Here is a 21,155-nt window from a genome sequence, read left to right as displayed (position 1 = left end):
ATTCTAGATTTCTAACTTCATTATTTATCAAATTGACGATCAAAAGTTATTTTTAGCAAAGTTACTTTATCATATTTTTAATTATGTTGTTAATTTTTTTCTTTGAGTAAGTTGAGTTTTCTTGTGTACCTTAGTAAATGTGTCTTGCATGTGGTGTTTATAACTCTAGGATTCGTTTATGTTAGTTTAGGGTCCTAGTGATGTATTCATATAATCGATCAAAACTCTGTGGCACACGTTCAATTATCTCTGCATCCTTAGGAGTTTGAGCTCTTTATGAACACTCAACCATCTAATTTGATAAGAGAAACTAGTTTTACTTTTCAATAGTACTTTAGACTACAAGATCTGGATGTGAATGTGACGTAATCACAAGTTCTAAATTTCTCATGCATTGATTATGTTATTACGTGACACAATTATTTTGCTTGTATAGATACTTTGAATCAAGTTTATGATTAAAGTAAATTGAGTATGATTTGTTTCATTTGTTGTGAATGTTGGTGTTGACGTGAATCCGTCCATGAAACTCAGATTGTATTGATTAAATTGTAGTTACTCTCATGTTTGGTTTAATGAATTGAAATTATTCTACGTTTTGAACTTTGTGAATTGGTTTTAAGTTCACTTGAGTAATTGTAAGACTTTAAATAGGATCAAGTGACTCAAGTTGGGGTTATAGTATTCTAACTAGTAAGAAAGGATATGATTTACCCAGTTTGAGGCATCTGAACTAGTTCAAAGTTCTACAAAATTATGTAGAATTAAGCAAACTCGTTGGGCAGGTCACATATTTGCTTGGTGAAATTCATAATTTAGAAAATCTGAGAAAATTAGTCCCTGGACAAGCTATAATTTTTGGGTGAATTTAGTTTCAATGGTTTAGTCGTTGGGTGAGCATGAGACTCACCAGGCAAATTTGAACCTAGGAGTTCCATCGTTGGGTGAAATTCAGGGATTTAAAACCCAAGAGCATTGATAATTGAGCAAGCTATACTTGCTGAATGAATTTCGTTCCAGAGGGTTGGTCATTGGGTGAGTTTAGCTATCGTTGGGCGATTTTATTAATTTAAACCTCTAGTTAAATTCATATGAAAATTATCATGTGGTGGAATGATTGAATCTGTTTTGAAAGATAATTGATTTAACAGGTCATATGGATTTACCCTATCATGCGATAGGACTTAGTACCTATTTTATGTAGTTGTCTTTAAGAGATAACACAATAAAGGTAGTATGACAGGTGATGATGTTTGAGTAAAATTCGATGCACGTGTCTTCCATAATTATTTTTTAGTTGTGCTTAATTCATTGGTTTCAAGTTTGTCTTGTACCAGGGTGTTGCTAGGTATTAAATAAACTCTTGTATGTATTTATAAAAATATGATATTATAGTGTGAACATAGCTAGTGTGGCGGAACAACTAAATGTAGTTCTTGATATAGAGTGAACCAGTATAAAATTTGTTGTGTTAATCTTTCTCTTCATATGTATCTTTTGGTTTCTTGGAATTTATGTATTGTTCATTGAGTGCATTGCCTACTGGAAATCAAATTCCGCAAATCAAAGATTTAATGAGTTTTCATTCTAAAGATTTGTGAAAGTTGTTCTTAGTTTAATTCATCTAGCCCCTTGAACTCAAGCCACAAAAGAACATCAAGATGGGGAAAGTCTTTCAATGGCACCTAAATTGTTGTGACAATCTACTAAAAATGATAGTTTGATACAACAGATATTGAAAACTTCTTTAAGTGAGTAAAAATCATATGCAAATCAACAAAGATGGCATTTATAGTTCTTTACTAGTGATCATGTATTCATTTGAGTTACCCCTTCATTATTGTATGAATGGCTATTTAGTCAAGAAAGTTGACTCTTAAACTCAATAAACCTAAGAGAATAGGTCCAAAACTTATGAATTTTGCTTACTTCTTCCCATGCACACCATATTTCAAGTATTATAGTTGTGAAAATACATACCTTACATTGAACATATTTTTTTAACCTAAAATAGTTTGGGTAAAAGACAAATTATCTTTTGAAGTAAATACAGTAAGAATTGTAGATTTGGTAGTGAAATAGTTGCGTAGTAGAAATATTAACATTATTAAAGTGACATGGGATCTAATATCTCGCAATCTACTTGGGAGATGGAAGAAAAAAATATCTGAAATCAATCCTTATCTTTTCCTTGGTAATAAACCTAATTATATTCTCAAAGAGAATAGGTTCAACAACTTATGAATTTTGCCTACCTCTTCCTCCCATGCAGAACATATTTCAAGGATTATATTTGAAAAAGTATATACCTCACATTGAACATATTTTTGAACCTAAAATAGTTTAGGTAAAAAAACAACTTATCTTTCGAAATAAAACCAATAAAAATTGTACTTTTAGTAGTGAAATAATTGCGTAGTAGAAATATTAGCATGATTAAGGTGATATGGGATCTAATATCTCACAATCTACTTAGAAAATGGAAGGAAAAAAATATGTGAAATCAATCCTTATCTTCTCCTTGATAAGAGAACTTTTAAGGACAAATTTTTGTTGTTGTTAGGGGTAATGTAACACCAATAGGTTACTTCCTTTTCTTTTTCTTTCTTCATCTTTTCTCTCTACATCATGCCCCCTTGTCTTCTTTCTTCACTCATAATTTGATTTATATTATAACTCTCTTTTTCCTTATTGCTTGGGAAACAAATATTTTCCTGCTGAAGTTATTCTAGCTAATTTAATTAGTTAAGTTTGTTTTAAATTTAAATGGTACATGGAAGATTAAAAAAAGTTGTTTTTTTTTTGATTGAATAGTAAACTAGATACCTATTGATGGACTAGTATAGTTAATTGATTTTGATTAAAAAAATTATTATGAACAATATCATTGACATTGATTTTATGATGATGAAATTGAAATCTACATAGGTGGAAAGAGATTTGGAATAAGAATATAATTTATATAAACTTTTGAAATTGAGATAACTTGTTATATGATTTTAATTATGGTCATGTCTAATTTATATAAACATTTGAAATTGAGATAATCGAGGTAAGACTTCACACAGTGAAGAATTACAAAGTTTTACTCACAACCCGATATACTAGATGTTCTACTTAGCATATAGAAATAATGAATATTTTTCTAAATAGATGTTGTGACTTATGTCTTATTATGTCTTAACCTTCTTCGTTCTCTTTAAATGGACTTCTAAAGATGACCATTGATCCTTAGTTTTATTTTAACATCTTCTTAAAAACATATCTTCATCTTTATTACAATAGACACTCTAAAAGAAAACTTATGATCTTATTGATTTTCTGCATCTTGAGCTTTAATATGCTTATATATTTTAAACATTGAAGTAAATCTTTGATTATAAATGATTTAATAAGATTAATACACACAATTTGTTTTAACTTAATAATCATTGAAGTCATAATAATCAATAATTTGAAATCAGTAACTCAAACTTCCATCAAACTTGACTCTATAAACCATTAAGACAATAAAATCATCTAATAAGCTGAACACTAACACAACAATAATAATAATAATTTCTTATTTTAGTATAAAATATTTCATTAATAAACATTTCATATCTTACCGTATTTTTTATCATCAAAATCTCATAAACTATTTATATAAATAAAACCGTCTAGACCGATATAAAAATTACTAAATTGTCTAGTTTTTAAATGTGTATATATATATATATTAATTATATATAGATATATTACGTTTGAAATTTTAATTATGTAAATTTTTGTTGGATATTATAAACATGTGTGATTTAAGTTTTTTTTTTAATGTATGTAGTTATTTTTGGAGGTGGCCACAAATATATATTAACCATAACTATTATTAGGAGGATTAAGTAATGGTGTTTTCTCCTGCTAAGATACCTTAAGAACAGCAAAGAAAGAACATTGCAGGTCCACCAAGGTTAGACCGCAGAAGTCAAAGAAACGGGGTGCCAAATCCTCTGGTTTGCCACGCGGCAAAACCTGATAGGCTAAAGTGTCGTGGCTGCACAGGGGGTTTCTGGTACCTAACGGAGATTGCACCAAAACATTTTCGGTGCAAGTCTCAACCTTTCTTTCGGTTCGGAATCTGCATTGAACAAAGCAAGAAAAGAAGAATGAAGAAGATGTGGGTTTGGCATCATCGATTGTTTCTTCTCTGCATTCTTTGCGGCCTCTGTTTTTCTCTGCAGTTCACAAGGGTATCTTCAATCTCACCTGCTTCATACACTAACCATGTAGTTATCAAAAACAAAAAATGATCCTTTTATGTGTTTTCGTCAGTTTTACCAAATAATTGGAAATACCCATTTTTCTTCTGGTAGGGATTTTGCTGAATTTAATCATTGGCTGTTTGGTTTGTGTGAATTTGGATTATTCTTCGCACAGAATGGAGATCCAAGCTTTTGAGGATTATTGGTTCTTTCTGTGCACAAATCAATAGGTTATTGTGTGATTTTTCTACTTGAGGAATGGGAATTGAGCATTGCATGCTGCGTTTCTTACTTTCATTGCTAAAAGTTTCATTTTGTTGCCGTGGACTATTTTGGATCGCTTGAATTTGGATTGCCATAGAATGGAGTTGTGATGTGTAAGGAATTGGTCCAGTGTCTGGAGCAATTAATGGATTAATTTGTGAATTTGTGTACTTGAGAAAAAAAATTAGAAGTTCATGCTGTGTTTTTGTTCTTATTTTCTAAACCTTTCTTTTGGATGTTAATATTGATCGGCATATTTTTTGCATGAATCACCGTAGAAGTAGGAACTTTTTAAATTAGAATTGAGAGCCGTTTTTTGCAATTATCTTCAGCAGCTAAGTTAGGTCCTGGTTTTGTTTTGTTTATTTTTAGTTCCAATTTCCAAACTGTGCAGATGTTTTTTTTATAATTTTCATGACAGTATAAAATAAATATTCAATTGTTTCTTTGTACAGGGTTATGGAGATTCAAGTGCTGGAAGGTGAGTGAGTTTTAAACTTTGAGCATTCTGAACAAGACGAACACCATTTTTAGCTTTCATCTCGGAGTTAACTGCTTCACTTCGTGGTTATCCAGTTATTGATAAAAGCAAGGAAATAAATAACTAAAATGGTGTATGACTCGTCCATGATAAACTTTTGTCGTTTGTTTCACGTCAGTAATTAGTATGCTTTGTTTATTTGTTTCCTTCTTTTAATTTCTTTTGGTCTATCTTTGTGCCTTTCTTGCTTCTTGTTCCAAGATTCAGGAATTGGTGTGGCTAATATATGATGTAACTGTTCAGAATTTTGAACCAGGTGGGTGGTGATCATCAAATACATTGCTCTAGAGAAAGAAGTAGAACAGCTTGGAAGATCATTCAAGAGGTATTAGAATATATACAAACAGATAACTCCCGTTGATATTAGTGTATATTCTCCTGATATATATCTTTGCTGCAGTATTTGATGCCCTTTGTGGAGAAAGAAAAATATCATATTCCAAGAAGGTGTAGGTTTCACCCTGACAATGACATATACAGAGATCAGGAGCAGCACAAGTTTCATACAGATATAAATGAATGGCAATGCGGTTACTGTAAGAAAAGTTTCTATGAAGAGAAACATCTCGATCAGCATTTTGATAACAGACATTCCAATTTGCTTAATTTGGTAGATACTTCTTCTTCAATACTATTTTTAATTCTTCCATTAATGGAAAAATGTTTAAAATATCTTTGAAAAGGTACAAATTGGGTTGGACTGAATAATCAAAATGCCATCAGTCACAATTTAGTTAATGAATATTGTATTTTGTGACATTATTATGGTCATCTCATGAGGAATGTGGAGTTGTAATATTGCCAAACTGAACCCCGGTACTTCTTACCATTGCTGTGAGAAGATACTGCTGGTCAAGCTGTGCAACATGCTTGTTTCGGCCTTGTCTGAGTTTTAAGCCAAGCCCATTTAAGAATGGACTCAATTTATGTCCAGGACAAAGTAATATAATGAATCAAGTTTGTGGGTTGGTAGTAAAACGAACTGAAATAGTTTATTGAATGAGCCAACACCTTCAAATCTTTGCTTTATCTTTCATGTTTTAAAGCTCATAATTTGAGCTGAGTTTCTTTAAGCTCTCTATGTTTTGAGAGTTATCCCCTCTTGACCAAGAAGCACAACAAATTATGTAGTGTTAGGTACCCCCATTAGTAGTTAGTTAGTCATTAATTTGCCAGTTATATTTGTGACTTAGTTGGGACTGGGATAATTGTAGTAATAAGGCATGTTTGCCTATAAATAGGAAGAGGGGTTGAGAGAAGGAATTAGTTGGTCTAGTTGGTGATATGTATAGGGAGAGTCTTGGTCTCTCAAATTTCCAGGGAATTTACTATTCTCTGTATAGTTTCAATTATCAGTACTCTACCCACATTTAGGAAGGATTGCAAACTAGGTTCATCATAAGGATTCACATTTTTATTCACAAATCTGATCCAGTCCTATCATTTAGGAAATAAATACTTGTTGGATTGATTTGTACAGTTGCCCCTCGTCAAAATTAAATGATATTTCACGGCACTTTCAGTAAGATGTTACTATGTTTAGCTTTGAAAATTTTGTAGTAGTAACCCAAAAGATGAGAATTTTGGTAGCTTTCTCTGCTCAATCTGTGATGCAGTAGCATTAATTACTGAAATGAGATAGTTGTGTTGAATCCAGAATGAAAGCCAGTGCTTAGCTGATGTATGTGGTGCACTGCACTGTGACCATGAAATGAGTTCTGGTTCAAAAAAGTCAAAGTGCAATCCTTCCGCTGCTTCAAGAAATAAACATCTATGTGAGGTGTGCTTTGGTGTCCATTCATTTACAGTAAAATGTAACCAAATTTTTGTGTTTCTAATGTACCTTTTCTTCATAGAGCTTAGCCGACAGTTGTTTTCCAATTAACGAGGGTCCTGTGACAAGCCGACTTCATGGTATTACAATACTTTCTTCATTCTTGCAAAATATTGTGCATTTTTGGTGGTTTGTGAAACTGCTTTCTCATGTCGACACTTTGACAGAATTGTTCTTGCACCAATTCTGTGATGCTCACAGCTGCACTGGAAGTAGGCAGCAACCTTTCTCAAGAGGGCGCCGGGTAATTCTGAAATCTATAATTGGTTTTATTTTTTTCATTCATATCACTTCTTGCTTTTTTGTAAATGCCTATGATACCTGTCCAAATTTATACAATTTCTTGTATGAGCCATACTCAATTTTCAGAAATCCTTATTTGTGGTTAAGGATTCAGAAATTGGGGAGAATGTAATATGAGAAATTGTATAGCTAACTGGAAAGAAAATTATAAAAGATCCCATTTACTTGTTACAACGGATCTTACTTTGGATATAGTTCTCTCAGTGAAAAGAAGACAATGAAAGTTCAACATGATATTTGCAACTTTGTGGTGGAGTGATGTAAAAATATCTGTGGAATGCAATTCCCTTGCAGTCAAGCTGTAGGGATGAAATTAAGAGAAAATTTTCATTAACTGATTTATTGACATGTGCAGAAGAAGACAAATGTGTTCTACATCTTTGTGTCTATTTTGCTTGTGATACTGCTGCTACTATACTATCTCTACATTTACTTATATCAGAGGTATTTACTTCAAAAGTTCTCACTCACAACCTTAATTTAGGAAACTGAATAATGGCTCCAATTAATGTTTGTCTTTTGTATTACAGAGGAATGAAAAAGGAAACTCAAGTGCTGAAGCGCATCTCACAAACCAGCAGAAAGAAAAAGCCATCCTAATTGATTGTTCTTTCTACAAATAAGTTCTCAATCAGTATTTTCAGAAAGTGAAGGAGTCACTGATATACAGTTTGAAGTGCACGTGACACCGACCTACATTTTCAGAAAGTAAAGGTGTAACTAATGGATGAAGTATGAACTGCACTAGAAATCCAGTTTACACCATTCTGGTATTTGCCAGTGTATGTTTGAAGGCAGAAAGAGATTGCTAACTTCGAATGACCTCTCTGTTTTTCTAATCTGTAAGCCAGATTCTTGTAAACTCTGTGAACACAAAATGTTTGTAAACTCTGTGAACACAAAATGGGGCTGCATGGCTCAATCTGCCTTGCTTGGCTACTTGCATTTGATTATGCTTGACATCACTAACAGGAGAAATAACATGAACCTTTGGAATGTATTCTCTTATTTTATTTATTGACTTGATCGGGATTTATTGTGTAAACCTTTTTGTATCATCCACAGTGATTAACTTTTAATGTTTTTTTTGAGAAATTCATGCTGAAATTATGTCAGCATGGTCGTGTCGAGGGAATAAGGTTTCATTTTATCCTTCATATTAGATATTAAATGACAAAAACTAATGTAGCGGTGAACAAACTTTATTTTGAGCTTAGAGTTACTGTACATCTATGTTAATTATTTTTGCAGAGATGTTGGCTTTGGGAATTGTTACATGAAGAATTCCATCTTTGACCTCTGCCTTAATTTTATCAAACTCAATGTTTTCTGGGAGGGCTATTCTGTGGTTATATCTGCCATAGCTATTGGCAGGCCAATCTTCTTCATCTTTTGTACTTCTTTCTTCATTACTGTTTGCTTGATCTTCATGGTGCTCTCTGAGTGTCTTCTCGGCCTTCACCACCAGCATGTTCTCTTCTACCCATATCTTGACGTCATCCTTGTTCATTCCTGGCATGTTGAATCTTATTCTGTAATCTTTCTTGCCTTCCTTTATTGCCCAAGGAATCTTTCCCTTACTGTATTCATCATCTCCTGCAACTATCCAAGGTGAAGTGCTAGCATAAACTAAGGGATCCTCCACCATCCTCTCCATCGTGTCCATCATTTGCTGCACAGTCCTTGCTACTGGAAATTGGTTCAACAGCACTGCATGAAGAGTAATCATTTGTCATTTTGTCAATATCACTATGTTCAATGTCTAATGAAGGAATAAAAATAAATTATGAACCATTAATCTTCAATTACCTTTAGGTGAAGCTTGTGGCATCTTCATCTTTGATTGCAAATGCTGCTGCTGCTGCTTTGACTTCTGCAAACTTGCTTCACCTCCTGCCTTAGCCTTTACATTGTTGCAGAAAGTTCTATTCCCTGTGCTTGACAATGATGGCAATTTGACACTGGAAAATTTGTTTATTATACTAGATGAAGTGTGGCCATAGAAACTCATATTTGGTACTACAGTTGAGGCCATTTTTCTCTTAGGCAAAGATGCTAGAGGGATGTCAATGTTATGGTAAGGCAATGGACATTGAGAAGCTGATGTTTGCATTTAAATTTATAGGATGCATTGGACATTTCTGGAACCAGATGAGCTTAAAAAAATCTGATCTTTTATGATTGTGACTTCGGTTCTAGGTGAGATCTAGAGTTCTCTACACAATTCTTTAGCAGAAATCTTATTTACATATTTGGATGGGGATTTGGAAACATATTCTATATTCCAATTTCTTTGTCCTTATGTGTAGCTTAAATCTAATTCAGCTTGTAGAGAATTATTGCGAATTCCTAATGTGGCCCACTTTTGTTATCAAGCAACACTGTCTGGACCACAAGAAAAGAAGGGAACATAGACAAATCCTTCCTTATTCCAACCCAAAAAGAGTAATATTTCTAACTCTCTGGTTAGGTGTAAAATAACCTATATTTAGACCTGGAATGGTTTAGGGTGTTTATTTCTGCACCCATCAAAATTCTTCCTACACCCCCCATCAATATATGAAAAAACAATTTTACCCATTTTTTAAATGACTTTTGAACTAGCATTTCTGAAATTTTCCCGACATCCATTTCCAGAATTTATAAATATATTCCAGACTGTTTTTCAGAATTTCTAAAACGTATATTTCAGAAAGGATCTGGAATAAGATTTTCAGAATGTGCTTTTTCAGAATATTTTTTCTAGAATGTATTCTAGAAAGAACTTTCCAGAATAAGACTGAATTAAATAGGATATTTTGATTATTTTACTTATTTGATGGGAGACAGTAAGAAACATCCAAAGATTTGTAGGTATAACATGTAAATAATTAGTGTCCAAATTGTATATTAATATTTAGTGATCCATTTTTTTATTGATTTTTTCGTTATCCTTTCTAATTTATTATGGGAAAGCTATAATTTTCTTCCAATGTTGTAAATATTCAAAACACTTAAAACGAGAGAGATTATGCAAAAATGAATTGTAGAGTATTCGAAATTTAATTTTCACTTTTATAAAACCCTTTAATAATATTTAGAAATTAATAAATAAAAAAATTATAATGCAAATTTTGTAAAATAAATTTAAATCACGAGTGAAGCTAATTTAATGCTCGAATGGTATACAAGGTGTTACTTCCAGATTTTTAAAGATTGGTTGCACCAATTTGGTCTTATAAATGTAAATTAATCATCACCATAGGGATCAAATTATTCAAATATTCAATAGCAGATTTTTATTTTTAAAGCTAGTATATTTAGTACTGTTAAAATAACTTCTTTTGAAGAAATATTCACCTTGTTCTCTTAGCTTCTCGATAGAAAAAATAACAATCTTTTACTTTTTACATAACTAAATAAAAAATAAATAAAAAACTGATTACTTTTCTCTCCCCAGTCATGTTCATTGAGCCTTGTAAAGTTTATAATACACGTTTTCATAGCGGAAAGATGAGCATTATAAGGGTTTTAGCATAATGACCAAAAAGCAGGAAAACAAGGTTTTCCATTAAAGCCTATAATATTTTTCAGAGCACTTCGCAGCTGAGTGAAAAGAATTTTAAGGATTACAAATTATGCCTAATGAAGAAAGAAAAGCAAAAGCAAGATACAGTAATTAAAATACAAGAAGATCTAAAATGGAATGAAGAGCTCTCCAGAAAATTCAGAACTGCCTATGCAACAAGATCATCCTTTCCTCACAAAAAAAGAATCGGAAAGGATGAAAAACCTTCCTCTATTCCCCTCTCTTCTCCAATAGCATTGATATCCATGATTCACCATTCATGCAACTCAAAACCTTCAACATTACAGGTTTCACTTTCAACAAATGAAGCTATCAGAGCGCCATGTTGACATTTGACAACTGTCACCAAATCTCAAACAATATTTGGGTGATTAAACTGAAGTCTGCATCATTTCCTTTCTCTTGGATCCCTACTAAGCCCATGCTTCTTCAAAGTTTTAATGTAATTTCTCATAAGGGTAAACTTGTTGCTCCCTAGATGATAGAAATAGTCCCAAGAATAAATACCAGTCTTATGCAAGTCATCAAAATTGAGCCTGGACCAACCAATTCAAGAATCATGCATCACATTCTAGTTCAGATTGGCAATAAAATATGGACTCCGAAATTTAGATCTAATGCCAAATCTTGTAGTAATACCTCACCCCATAGTTTCCCACTGGTTCTGCAGACATGATTCCTACATGGCGCCTCCCACATATCACCTGGTTCAAGCAAGTCATTCATCAAAGGAAGAATAATTAGAAAGGAATGAATAGAATTCAATTCAAACCCTCAAAATCGAAAGGACATCGTTACTGTGCCTATTCAATAAGACCCTGTTTGGATTAACTTCTTCATCACACTTATAGTAGAAGAAAAATAAGAAGGAAAAATGAACTAACTTACAGACTTCAACTTTGTAGTAGAGGTTCTTGCATCTATCGATAGCCAAATTTCAAATGCATAAGTTCATTAACTTGGGAAAACGTTTGATCTATAAAGCCTTTTATTTTCATTTTCTCTACTTGTGCTTATGAAGAAATTGATCCATAGTTTATCAAACAAGCACTCATGCATAAGTTGTTTCATAATAAAAAAGAAAATAGGATTAAACTGCTTTCCTATAGGTTGTTGTAGCTGTTTTCATAAGCTATACTGTAGATTTAACTCAAATAATCTGAAAACAGCTTAGAAACAAATCATGAGCTACTTTCACAAGCTGCCTCAACCACTTCAACAAGTGCTTCTCATTAGATCAGCCCAAGTATGTTGTAAAGAAACTTTTTCAAACACATCCTAACCTAATTCAACAATTAAATGGTGCGAAGCTCCCAAAAGTTGCTACAAGTAAGTACCTTTTCACCTCCAATTGACCTAATCTTCCCATCAACTGCGGGACTATTTACTCTGAGAAATTCAGCTGAAAGCTTGAACATTCTACCATTGCCAAATTCCACCTCTACCTGAAACAACAACAACAACAACGAAAAATCAAAACAAGAAACCATGATCATTATTACGTATCTAGGAAATCACATTTTCATCAATTCTATTTACCATTAAAAAATTCAAACCTTGCAATAAACATGAATTTTTTCATCCTTTGAGCATGCTCAAAACATATTAACCCTATCTATTGCAACCTAAACATGAGTAATTTTAGTAAATTAGATAAATTTAAGGAAGGATAAACAGAGAGAAAAAGTAACTAACATGTTTTGGGGCATGAAGAGAGAATCTGGTGATGCGCGCAGTTTCCCCTGCCATTGTGGTCATTCTCCGAATCGCCGTCAGCATAGTTCGAAGGTAGTTCTCCAAATACAGGTTCTGTTCAGTTTAGTAGTTTGTTTGTTGCTGACTAAAAACTCATATTTATATAACTTTTGAATAATTATTATAAAAATCAATAATCTTTTCATATGTATATATATATATATAAGTTTATAATGAAATAATAAAATAAAATATTTAAAAAAAAACTTAATTAATTAAGTAATTTTTCATGATATCTTAAGACTAGAATAATGTAAAAAAAATGTTAGCTTTATAATTTAATTTAATTGGAAAAAATACACACATATACATATATATATATATATACATACATATATATATATATATATATATATTAAATTGGCGACTGAATAAAAGTGTTGACTAAATTCGAGGTAAAAAATAAAAAAAGACCATAATTGCATATACAAATTAAAGAAAAAAATATAATGATGTAACTAAAAAATTATCAATTATTGATCAACTAATTTTTTTTAAATTTATAATTAAATAAGAGTATAAAAATATTTTATCACCAGTACATATATATATATATTAACCTTTTAGGTTTATTTCTTCTTTTTAAGTTTGTTTATTTCTAGTTAATACTAATAAGAATTTGATATTTAACTTAGATTCTAGTGACCAATAACTCTTGTGGACCATTAATACTTGAGACTATATAAGACTTTCAAGAGATGAAGCAAGATTTGTAGAATTAATTTTATTAAATATCTTTACTTCTTAATTAACAAAGGCCCCATAGTGTCTTATAACAATTGAAAAATATTCTTTAACACAAAGGGGTGAGGGCTTGTATTTGTCTAAGAGAAAGCAATAGGAAATACCAGTATTCTTCTGTGATTACCATGGATTATTGAATCAAAGTACACACATTTGTGCTAAGATTCTTCTTTTTTTCTTAATTAACAGTATATAAAGTTGAAGGTACAAGACAATGAACAAAAACTTGATATTGGATCTTGAGTTTTTAGCATTTGATCTTACCATCTGGTGTAGTTTGTGATCTCTTATTCATGTACTGTTGATTATATAACTGGTGCTGACTTACAAACAAGTACAAGTTAGGGAAATTGAATCATTCACAATGATCCATACAGTATCAAAATATTGATAATTAAGAACTAATTTATGTTCGTGGAACAAGATTTTCTCATTGTAGTTTGGTCTAAATGATTAAATACTGAAGACTCATCAAATGTTCATCTATCCTTGGTTTTCATCAAGAGTAAAAAAAGGACATGCAGAATTGAAAGAACAACACCAATGGGTGTGTAAATTGTAAACCAGGAAGACACAAAAACATGCATACTGAATGATTGAAGGTGAAAGACACATACCATGGATTTCTGGGAGATAAATATCTCTTAGTTTATATCAACATCACTTACCTTTGCATGATCATTAGAATAGTCCCACATTGAAAACTTCAGATAATGCGCGAGAGAGAATGAACTATAAAACTTAAGTTTCTGCATCTTTTATAATCACTTACCTGGGTGGGGTCATTAGATGATCATGAATGTCTAAGGCCTAGGGTATTGACCTCCATTGCACATAGGAGGGGCACTACTCTAAGGTCTGCCCTAAGGGGCAGAACCTACATCATAATTTGTGGTTGTAGGGGCTTGCGTTCGCGCAGCCCTTTCTATCTATAAGTTGTTAAACTTTTTGTGTAGTTCATCAGCAATTCAATATATAAATTTTTCATGTGTTTTAATTGTGTATTTGTATTAAGTATTTTTGATATCCTTATGAGTTTCTTTGTTTTGGTTACAGAGGTTATATTTTTTGAGTTTGTCTATTTATTGTAGCGTTATAGTCAGTAACAGTTTCATTGATTGGTTTTGTCAAGACTAAGTTCACTTTTATTTGTTTGATTATACAGTGTATGGTAAATTGAATATGAAAAGGATGTTTGGTACAGAATAATTCTGGCTGAAAGATTAAGTGAGGGAGTAGATTTGTGCAACAAAGATTAGCACATCCAGCTGTTGATGAAAATATGGGAGGGAACATTTGTGTTTGAGTATTTGTAAAAGAGTCCCACATCAGAAGATGTTAGCCAAAATATTTGGATGATGAATTATAAGTTTGAAACTGGATGACTTATAAAATTACATACCTGGATGGGGTTAATGGATGATCAAGAAGGTCCATGGCCTAGAACAGTAACCTCCATTGCACTTGGGATAGTTCCTGTTCTAAGGTCTACATTTTTGTAGAACCTACATCATAATTTGTGACTGTGGGCCTGCGTTTTGCGCGGCCCTTGTTTTTTGTATATTTAACACTTAGTCTAGTCTTTTGAAAATTACGTCACTGTTATTTTATGTATGTAAATTGTTTATTGTTTATATTTATTTTCACTGTAATCATAGACAAAGTTGGTTTTTTTTAATTTTAATGTATTATTGTGAAAATAAATTTAACTGTATGAATTTTCATTACCATAAATTTCATGAAACTATTATCTAATTAGTTAAGTTCCAGTGTTTTGCATAGAATAAGTTTTCTTTATTTTTTTACTATTCTTTAGTAATGTTTTATTCTCCTATAAAATTTAAATACTAAATATTAGAACACTTACTACCAGTGGACTGTGAGAAAGGATCAAGAATGTTATAAAGTTTGTCTTTTAACAACTCTTAATAAATTTGGATTAGGAAATTAGATCAAAAGTTATAATATACTCATTTATTTATCATATATTTATAAAAGCACTTTTTATATAATTATAAGTTTATTATTTTAAAATTGATTGACTTCTCTTCAAAAATAATTTAAGATTAATTAAATATTATTTACAAAATAATTGAGTTCTTTTCAAAACAACATTTAGGAATTTATCTTTTTACTTCTAGAAATATTACTTACAACACAAGTATGATAACAAAACATTCAACTATGTGGACACAATGCATGACACTTTACAAAATTTCATTCATAATGTCAAAAACCCATTTTAATTTATAATACATGGCTTGTATTACTTATGTTTCAATCTTTTTGTAACACAGTGCTTGTAAGAATGCAATAAAATGTATGTCAGGATGAGATTAAAGTTTGAATGAACTTCAGCAAACCTTTCCATTTTATTTTCTATTTTAAATTGAGTTTCCAGAGAATTCTCAGGGCGTGTTGGATTTCAATTTTTAGAAACTGTTTTAGTTTTCAGAAGCTGAAGAACAAAAATCTTTCTTTGGCTTAGAATTGTTTTTACTCACAGATTTTACTACTCCTTATTTCTTAGCTATTGTGTTTTCTCATTCAACTACTTCGGGATCCTTACAATAATTTCTACCCATGTTCTTGGATGACAAGATCAATTCAATCAAACTAACCGTTAGTTTTATGTTGCATTGGCATGTTTGAGATCCAAAGTTCAGAATAACCACTGAAACAACAGAACATGAGCTTCCATTGTACTCAACAAAACAATTGAATGTAATATATCAACAAGTGACTGAGTCCAACCCTTTCTATTTTAACTCTATTTCTGAAAATCTGCACCTACACATCATTAAATGATAATGGTGAGGTAATTTTTAATACAGAACCTTTCTAATCAGTTTTTAATCACAAACTTTAGACTTGAGACTTTATTTAAGAAGACTAAATTTGGTACTACTGAAACCGCAACATTAAGAAGCAGGAGGTTAGTGTTATTGATATGGATCCTTTAGACAATTTTGTATAATTTTTTTTTCCTTTTTATTCTGTTGTTGTTTTATAACAAGTAATCTCACGAAAAAGAGTGGCAGATTACAAAGTGTAATAACTAATTTGCCAATTCAGATGACTAGTAGTTGTTCTATATTAATAGGAGATATGAATTTTGAAGGTCCATTGAACATTTCATCCACAAAGATGCGAGCAGCTGCCTCTGTAGGGTGGAATGCATCCCAGAAAACATGGTCTTGTCTGTTTGAACAAATGCTTGAAATTGGTAGGCATGGAATTTGGGCATTCAATTCACCAAGTCCACAACAAGCATCTTTTACATTACTAAATCCTGCAAAAGGGGTATAAACTTGGGTAAATATCTTCTACAAAACACATTTTTCAGCACATTTATAGTTCAAGTTTACATGAAATTTTTGTTACTCACTTCCTGTTTAATTGCCTTATAGTTATGATTCTGTAGCTTTTAAACCTGATGATTTTACAACCACTCTTCTTTAAATGAGAAACATAAAAGTCAATGCTAGTTTTTATTACATGTTTTTATAAAGTAATGATAATTATAAACTTATTATGGATCACTTTAAAAAGGTTATGTTCAACAGTTTGTCTGAGGTATGGTGTCCTAATATCCAATATCTACACCAATTATAATGTAAAGGCACAAAGGGTAATATGTTAATACCATGAGAAGTTGAATTGTGAACGAGGTCTTGGTTTGCAGCATAAGTATCAAAATAGGAATAACTCATGTCTTTTTTCTCCAATTTCCATTGCTTTAAGATGGATTGAAGAGCTTCATTGTACTTTGCCGACAAGTCATTGGCTGCAGAAAAACATTCTGTTTTGTTCTTAAGCCTGTATGCAGGGCAGCACCCAATTGCACCAAGACCAGCAATCCCAAATTTCTTTGCACCATTGTTGTATAATCTCTGCAAAAAGGTTGCCAAACCAAAATAAATTATATGTTATGATACAAGTTTTGTGTTTTGACCCATACAAGTGTAAGTAAGTGCATCTTTAGATATCTAAAGTTTCATTGAAATATTCATTAGCATGGTTTTAGAAAAATGTTCACATGTTTGATTTCATATTGAGAAATTGATTTCAGTTAAAAAACCAAGTTGTTGCTTACTGTTTACAACCATGGTGTTTACCTGTAGTTGCACTTTTAATATGGAAGCCATGGAATCTGCATACTGCTGAGGAGTGTTTTTCTTTTGAAGATCCTCTGAGTCAAAGTAACCAAAGACATCATTGCCACCAATCACCACAATGAAGATAGACTTTGAGAGGTGTTTCTCAAGAGTAGATGCTCCTATTTGTTGTGTAAGTTTTTCATGCACTTGTGAGTAGTAGTCCACTTGTTTTTGCAAAGGAATTGATTGCATCTGCAAGAAATGTCTCATAAGAAAACTCATTGATAGAAGAAATCTTTATTTTTGTCATTTTCTTATTATTTTGAGGTGTTGGACACATTTGCGATGGTTCTAGTACTTAAGGGTCATTTTGGTTTTACTTTTGTTCTTTTCATTGGTAGTGTAATTTTTCTATACTTGGAACAAAAAAATGTATGTTATTTATTACTTGAATGAATTTCATATAGATCTTACTGAGTAATAACAGTCTCCAGAAAGAAATTATTATATGATTGGTTACTACTGTTTGTCCCCAATAACATGGAATCTGATTTTTTTATATAAATTAAAAAACTCAATTACATTTTAAGATTGATTGAAATCATAATCAGGTGATAATTCCTATAATCTCCTATGAATGAGACACATATGATGAATAAAAGTAACAGTGGAGAAAGAATGAGAAAATCAGAATTGTACTTACAAAACCTTTATCTGAGGCATTAAATATTCCAGCACCTCCAGAGGCAAAGTTCACACCACCCAAAAAAGATATGTTTTTGTTGGGATTGTGGACTTTAGATAGAAGGGAGAGATAAGGTGGTGAAGTGGGTAGACCCAATTTTTCAGCTGTCACCCAACAATTCATTTCATGCAAATATTAGCAAACCACAATTAAATAAGAACAACAAATAAAACAATGACATTAACTTTTTCCTCCTTTTCATGTACAATACAAGTTTTCATTGCCCCTAACCTCTTATCTCCAATCAAAAAGAAAATATGTCAATCTTTCACTTCCCACTTTGTTTAAACAAAGTACCTTTGACTTCCCTATATTCCATATTTAAACTATAACTTTCTTTGGGAAGTCAATACAAAAAAAAAATGTACTTTTGATTCCCATGTTAATGACCCTTTTAGGACTTTTGCCATCAACCATGGTTTTCTTACAAAAGAAATCATTGCAGAAAAAAAAAAGTCTTTAAGTTTTGCCCTTTGCCCATGTTAGATATCTAAATATAAGAAATAAATAGGAGAATAGATAGATTTCAATATGAAAATTAAAGATTATTGATCTTGGAAGTAACCCTGCAGTATAAAAATACTGTCTGCAAGTTCTGAAGAGCCAATGCAGAAAGTAAATGTTGAATCACATACCAATTAAATCTGCAGCATTCTTGCCATTTGTAAATCTCCCTGCTGGTTTCTTGGTTGGAAAATCAATGCCATAGTGAGGAAGAATGGCCTTTTCAATGGAGAAACTCAAATAATTATTGTTGCCAACATCAACAAGTGAGTCTCCAAACACATAAACTGCTGGAGCCTTTTGAGCTTCCAAGAGTTCTGAGGTGAAGATGAAGAAAGACAGAAAGAGCAGGAAATTTGCCATCACAATTCTGTTGTTGTCCATATTGGAATGATTTTGCTAAGAAATGGTGTGTGTGGAAGCAGAGAAGGGTTGGTCAGAGATTTAAAGATGCAAAATCAAAAACTTGATGAGTGTGAAAAGGAGATTTTTTTGACAGAAATTGAACCGAAGTGTACTCCCAGATATTCAATGCAAATCCAATCTAGTTCATATTGTATTTTGATTTGTAATAAATTATTGATGGCACAATCACAAATTTAAATTTTCTTTTTCTCAAGAAAATAATCTTTCTACTTTGACTCATGTTGAAGTCTCTAACCCCTGCTCAAGTTAACTTTATCTTCAAGTTAACAAATTCTAAATATATATATATATATATATATATATATATATATAAATTTAAGTTTTATATTGAAAAAAAAAATGTAAAAGAAAAAGACAGAGATTTTAAAGGTGTTATAATATCTTATATGAAATAATTTATAACTTATACGTTGAATTTATTGAATCTCCATAAATGACCTACGTACACTATTTGTAATCTTATAGGTCGGGTCGATTAGTTAGAAGTTTATAGAGATAAGATAAGTGTTTATATGAAAAGATCTTAATAAAAAATAAACATTAAATATAATAATTTCATTTTTTTCATGAGAAAATTGATCTTTAATATATAATCAATATTTAATATTCAAAAAAGTAAAAAATGACGAAAGAGAAACACATAACACATTAAAGGAATACATAAAATCGAAAAATAGTACAAAAATAAATTAAAGGAATAATAGTACAAAATAAATTTGACTAAGTGAATGTTTAGGGTTTATTTATTTACAAGAAAATCATTGAATAGAAACCAATTTTAGAAAACAAAATAATTAATTGTTATAGTGACTAAATTAGATGTTATTTTAGAAACTAAAAAAATTATTAGTTAATTAAATAGTTTATAAACTGGTATCTAAATAGCTACCAAAGTTTTAACTACAAATTATTTAGATTTAAAATTTGGTAGAAAAATCTTAGTAGCTAATTAGATACAAATTTATAAACTATTTATGAATAATAAAAACTAGTTTAGAAACCAATAATTATTTAATTCTTAAAATAATATCTAATTTTACTATAACTAATTATTATTATTTTTTTTAAATTGAATTTTATTCAATAATTTTTTTTTAGTGTTCGTTTGGCAAGAAATCATGAAGAAGGTTGACGATGCAATTGGTAATCTGAACACAAAAAACATTAACCACGAGAGTTTGATTAACGTTATATTTCAGCAAGACTCTAAAGTAAGAGAATGTGTTCATTGAATGAAGTGTGAAGTGATGACTAAAAACTAAGAAAAATTGAAAAAAAAAAATGTCATTTAATATCTTGTTCCTTTATTGTTGAATTCAAAAAAAGTTGTAAAAGTTTTGAGCCACACGATTAAAGGAAAGGTTTTGAATGTTATGAAACAACGAAAATTGCCGACAAGTGAGTCACTCTGTTTATTTCCACGCGGCATCATTAATGCCATTTCAACTATATATTAAATGAACTTAAATTTTATATAAAAAAATGTTGCAATAATTTCATACTCCTCTACTTCAAATTATCCCTAATTTAACATTTTTATATACTGATTAAAACTAATAATATATTGTAATTTAAAAATTGAAAATACTAAAACAGCACATAATTAGGATGAAAGGAGTATAATTTTATTTAATATTTTACGTGTTCTATCTTCTTATTATTTGTATAAGTGCGAATGACGAGGTCCAGGTAATATCTGTTTACTGGATACACAATTTGCTGACGTGTCGATAGTCTCATAGTTCCTTGAAGTTTTTCTTCTCGCTATGTGTGCTCCGCTGGTTAGGATATCTGTGATTGCACTCCGACGCTCAAGTCAGTGTTAGTATTTTTGGTGTGTTCTGGTAGGATATGAAAAATGAATTTTTTCCCCTTCTCAGAAGTTCTATTTATAAGTTGACTTATGAGTCCTTACCTGTGTGGGCTGGACACTATTGGAACATGGGTCAGTGGATCAGAACATGTATAGTGGTTCCCTGAAATCATGAGAGTGTATCTTTCGGTTTATCGTTACTTTGAGATATTTATCCAAATATGTCAGAGCGTGTATTTGACTCGTCCAGATTCAATTGAAATTACTTCTTTATTATGTATTTATTATGTTGTGAATATTACTTAACCCGATCTTCGATC

The 21,155-nt window shown here is 31.2% G+C and overlaps 4 protein-coding genes and 2 non-coding genes across 6 annotated transcripts; 3 read left to right on the top strand and 3 right to left on the bottom strand.

The window, feature by feature from the left end:
- Positions 1-3,876: 3,876 nt before the first annotated feature.
- On the top strand, positions 3,877-8,225 carry LOC137831246 (uncharacterized). Its single transcript, XM_068638843.1, has 9 exons — positions 3,877-4,226; positions 4,958-4,983; positions 5,287-5,368; positions 5,444-5,653; positions 6,701-6,823; positions 6,900-6,957; positions 7,045-7,121; positions 7,536-7,624; positions 7,711-8,225. Exons 1-9 carry the CDS (start codon positions 4,143-4,145, stop codon positions 7,778-7,780), a joined length of 819 nt encoding a protein of 272 aa, XP_068494944.1. The 5' UTR covers positions 3,877-4,142; the 3' UTR covers positions 7,781-8,225.
- Positions 8,226-8,366: 141 nt separating this feature from the next.
- LOC137831247 (small heat shock protein, chloroplastic-like) lies at positions 8,367-9,398 on the bottom strand. The gene is made up of 2 exons (XM_068638844.1): positions 8,990-9,398; positions 8,367-8,890 (listed from the first exon to the last, which is right to left on the bottom strand). Exons 1-2 carry the CDS (start codon positions 9,291-9,293, stop codon positions 8,400-8,402), a joined length of 795 nt encoding a protein of 264 aa, XP_068494945.1. The 5' UTR covers positions 9,294-9,398; the 3' UTR covers positions 8,367-8,399.
- A 1,311-nt stretch (positions 9,399-10,709) lies between these two features.
- Positions 10,710-12,602, bottom strand: LOC137831245 (uncharacterized). The gene is made up of 4 exons (XM_068638841.1): positions 12,444-12,602; positions 12,086-12,193; positions 11,388-11,452; positions 10,710-11,284 (listed from the first exon to the last, which is right to left on the bottom strand). The coding sequence occupies exons 1-4, from the start codon at positions 12,525-12,527 to the stop codon at positions 11,137-11,139; spliced, it is 405 nt and encodes a 134-aa protein (XP_068494942.1). The 5' UTR covers positions 12,528-12,602; the 3' UTR covers positions 10,710-11,136.
- A 1,409-nt stretch (positions 12,603-14,011) lies between these two features.
- On the top strand, positions 14,012-14,173 carry LOC137833717 (U1 spliceosomal RNA). Its single transcript, XR_011084786.1, has one exon. It is a non-coding gene; the product is annotated as a U1 spliceosomal RNA (small nuclear RNA).
- Positions 14,174-14,641: 468 nt separating this feature from the next.
- On the top strand, positions 14,642-14,798 carry LOC137833738 (U1 spliceosomal RNA). The gene has a single exon (XR_011084806.1). It is a non-coding gene; the product is annotated as a U1 spliceosomal RNA (small nuclear RNA).
- Positions 14,799-16,214: 1,416 nt separating this feature from the next.
- Positions 16,215-19,245, bottom strand: LOC137831244 (GDSL esterase/lipase At5g55050-like). Its single transcript, XM_068638840.1, has 5 exons — positions 18,728-19,245; positions 18,051-18,196; positions 17,366-17,599; positions 16,894-17,140; positions 16,215-16,539 (listed from the first exon to the last, which is right to left on the bottom strand). Exons 1-5 carry the CDS (start codon positions 18,978-18,980, stop codon positions 16,319-16,321), a joined length of 1,101 nt encoding a protein of 366 aa, XP_068494941.1. The 5' UTR covers positions 18,981-19,245; the 3' UTR covers positions 16,215-16,318.
- Positions 19,246-21,155: the final 1,910 nt, after the last annotated feature.

This window comes from Phaseolus vulgaris, chromosome 6 (genome assembly GCF_000499845.2).
Source record: "Phaseolus vulgaris cultivar G19833 chromosome 6, P. vulgaris v2.0, whole genome shotgun sequence".
Lineage (NCBI taxonomy): Eukaryota > Viridiplantae > Streptophyta > Magnoliopsida > Fabales > Fabaceae > Phaseolus > Phaseolus vulgaris.
This window is presented reverse-complemented; position numbering and strand designations above follow the sequence as displayed.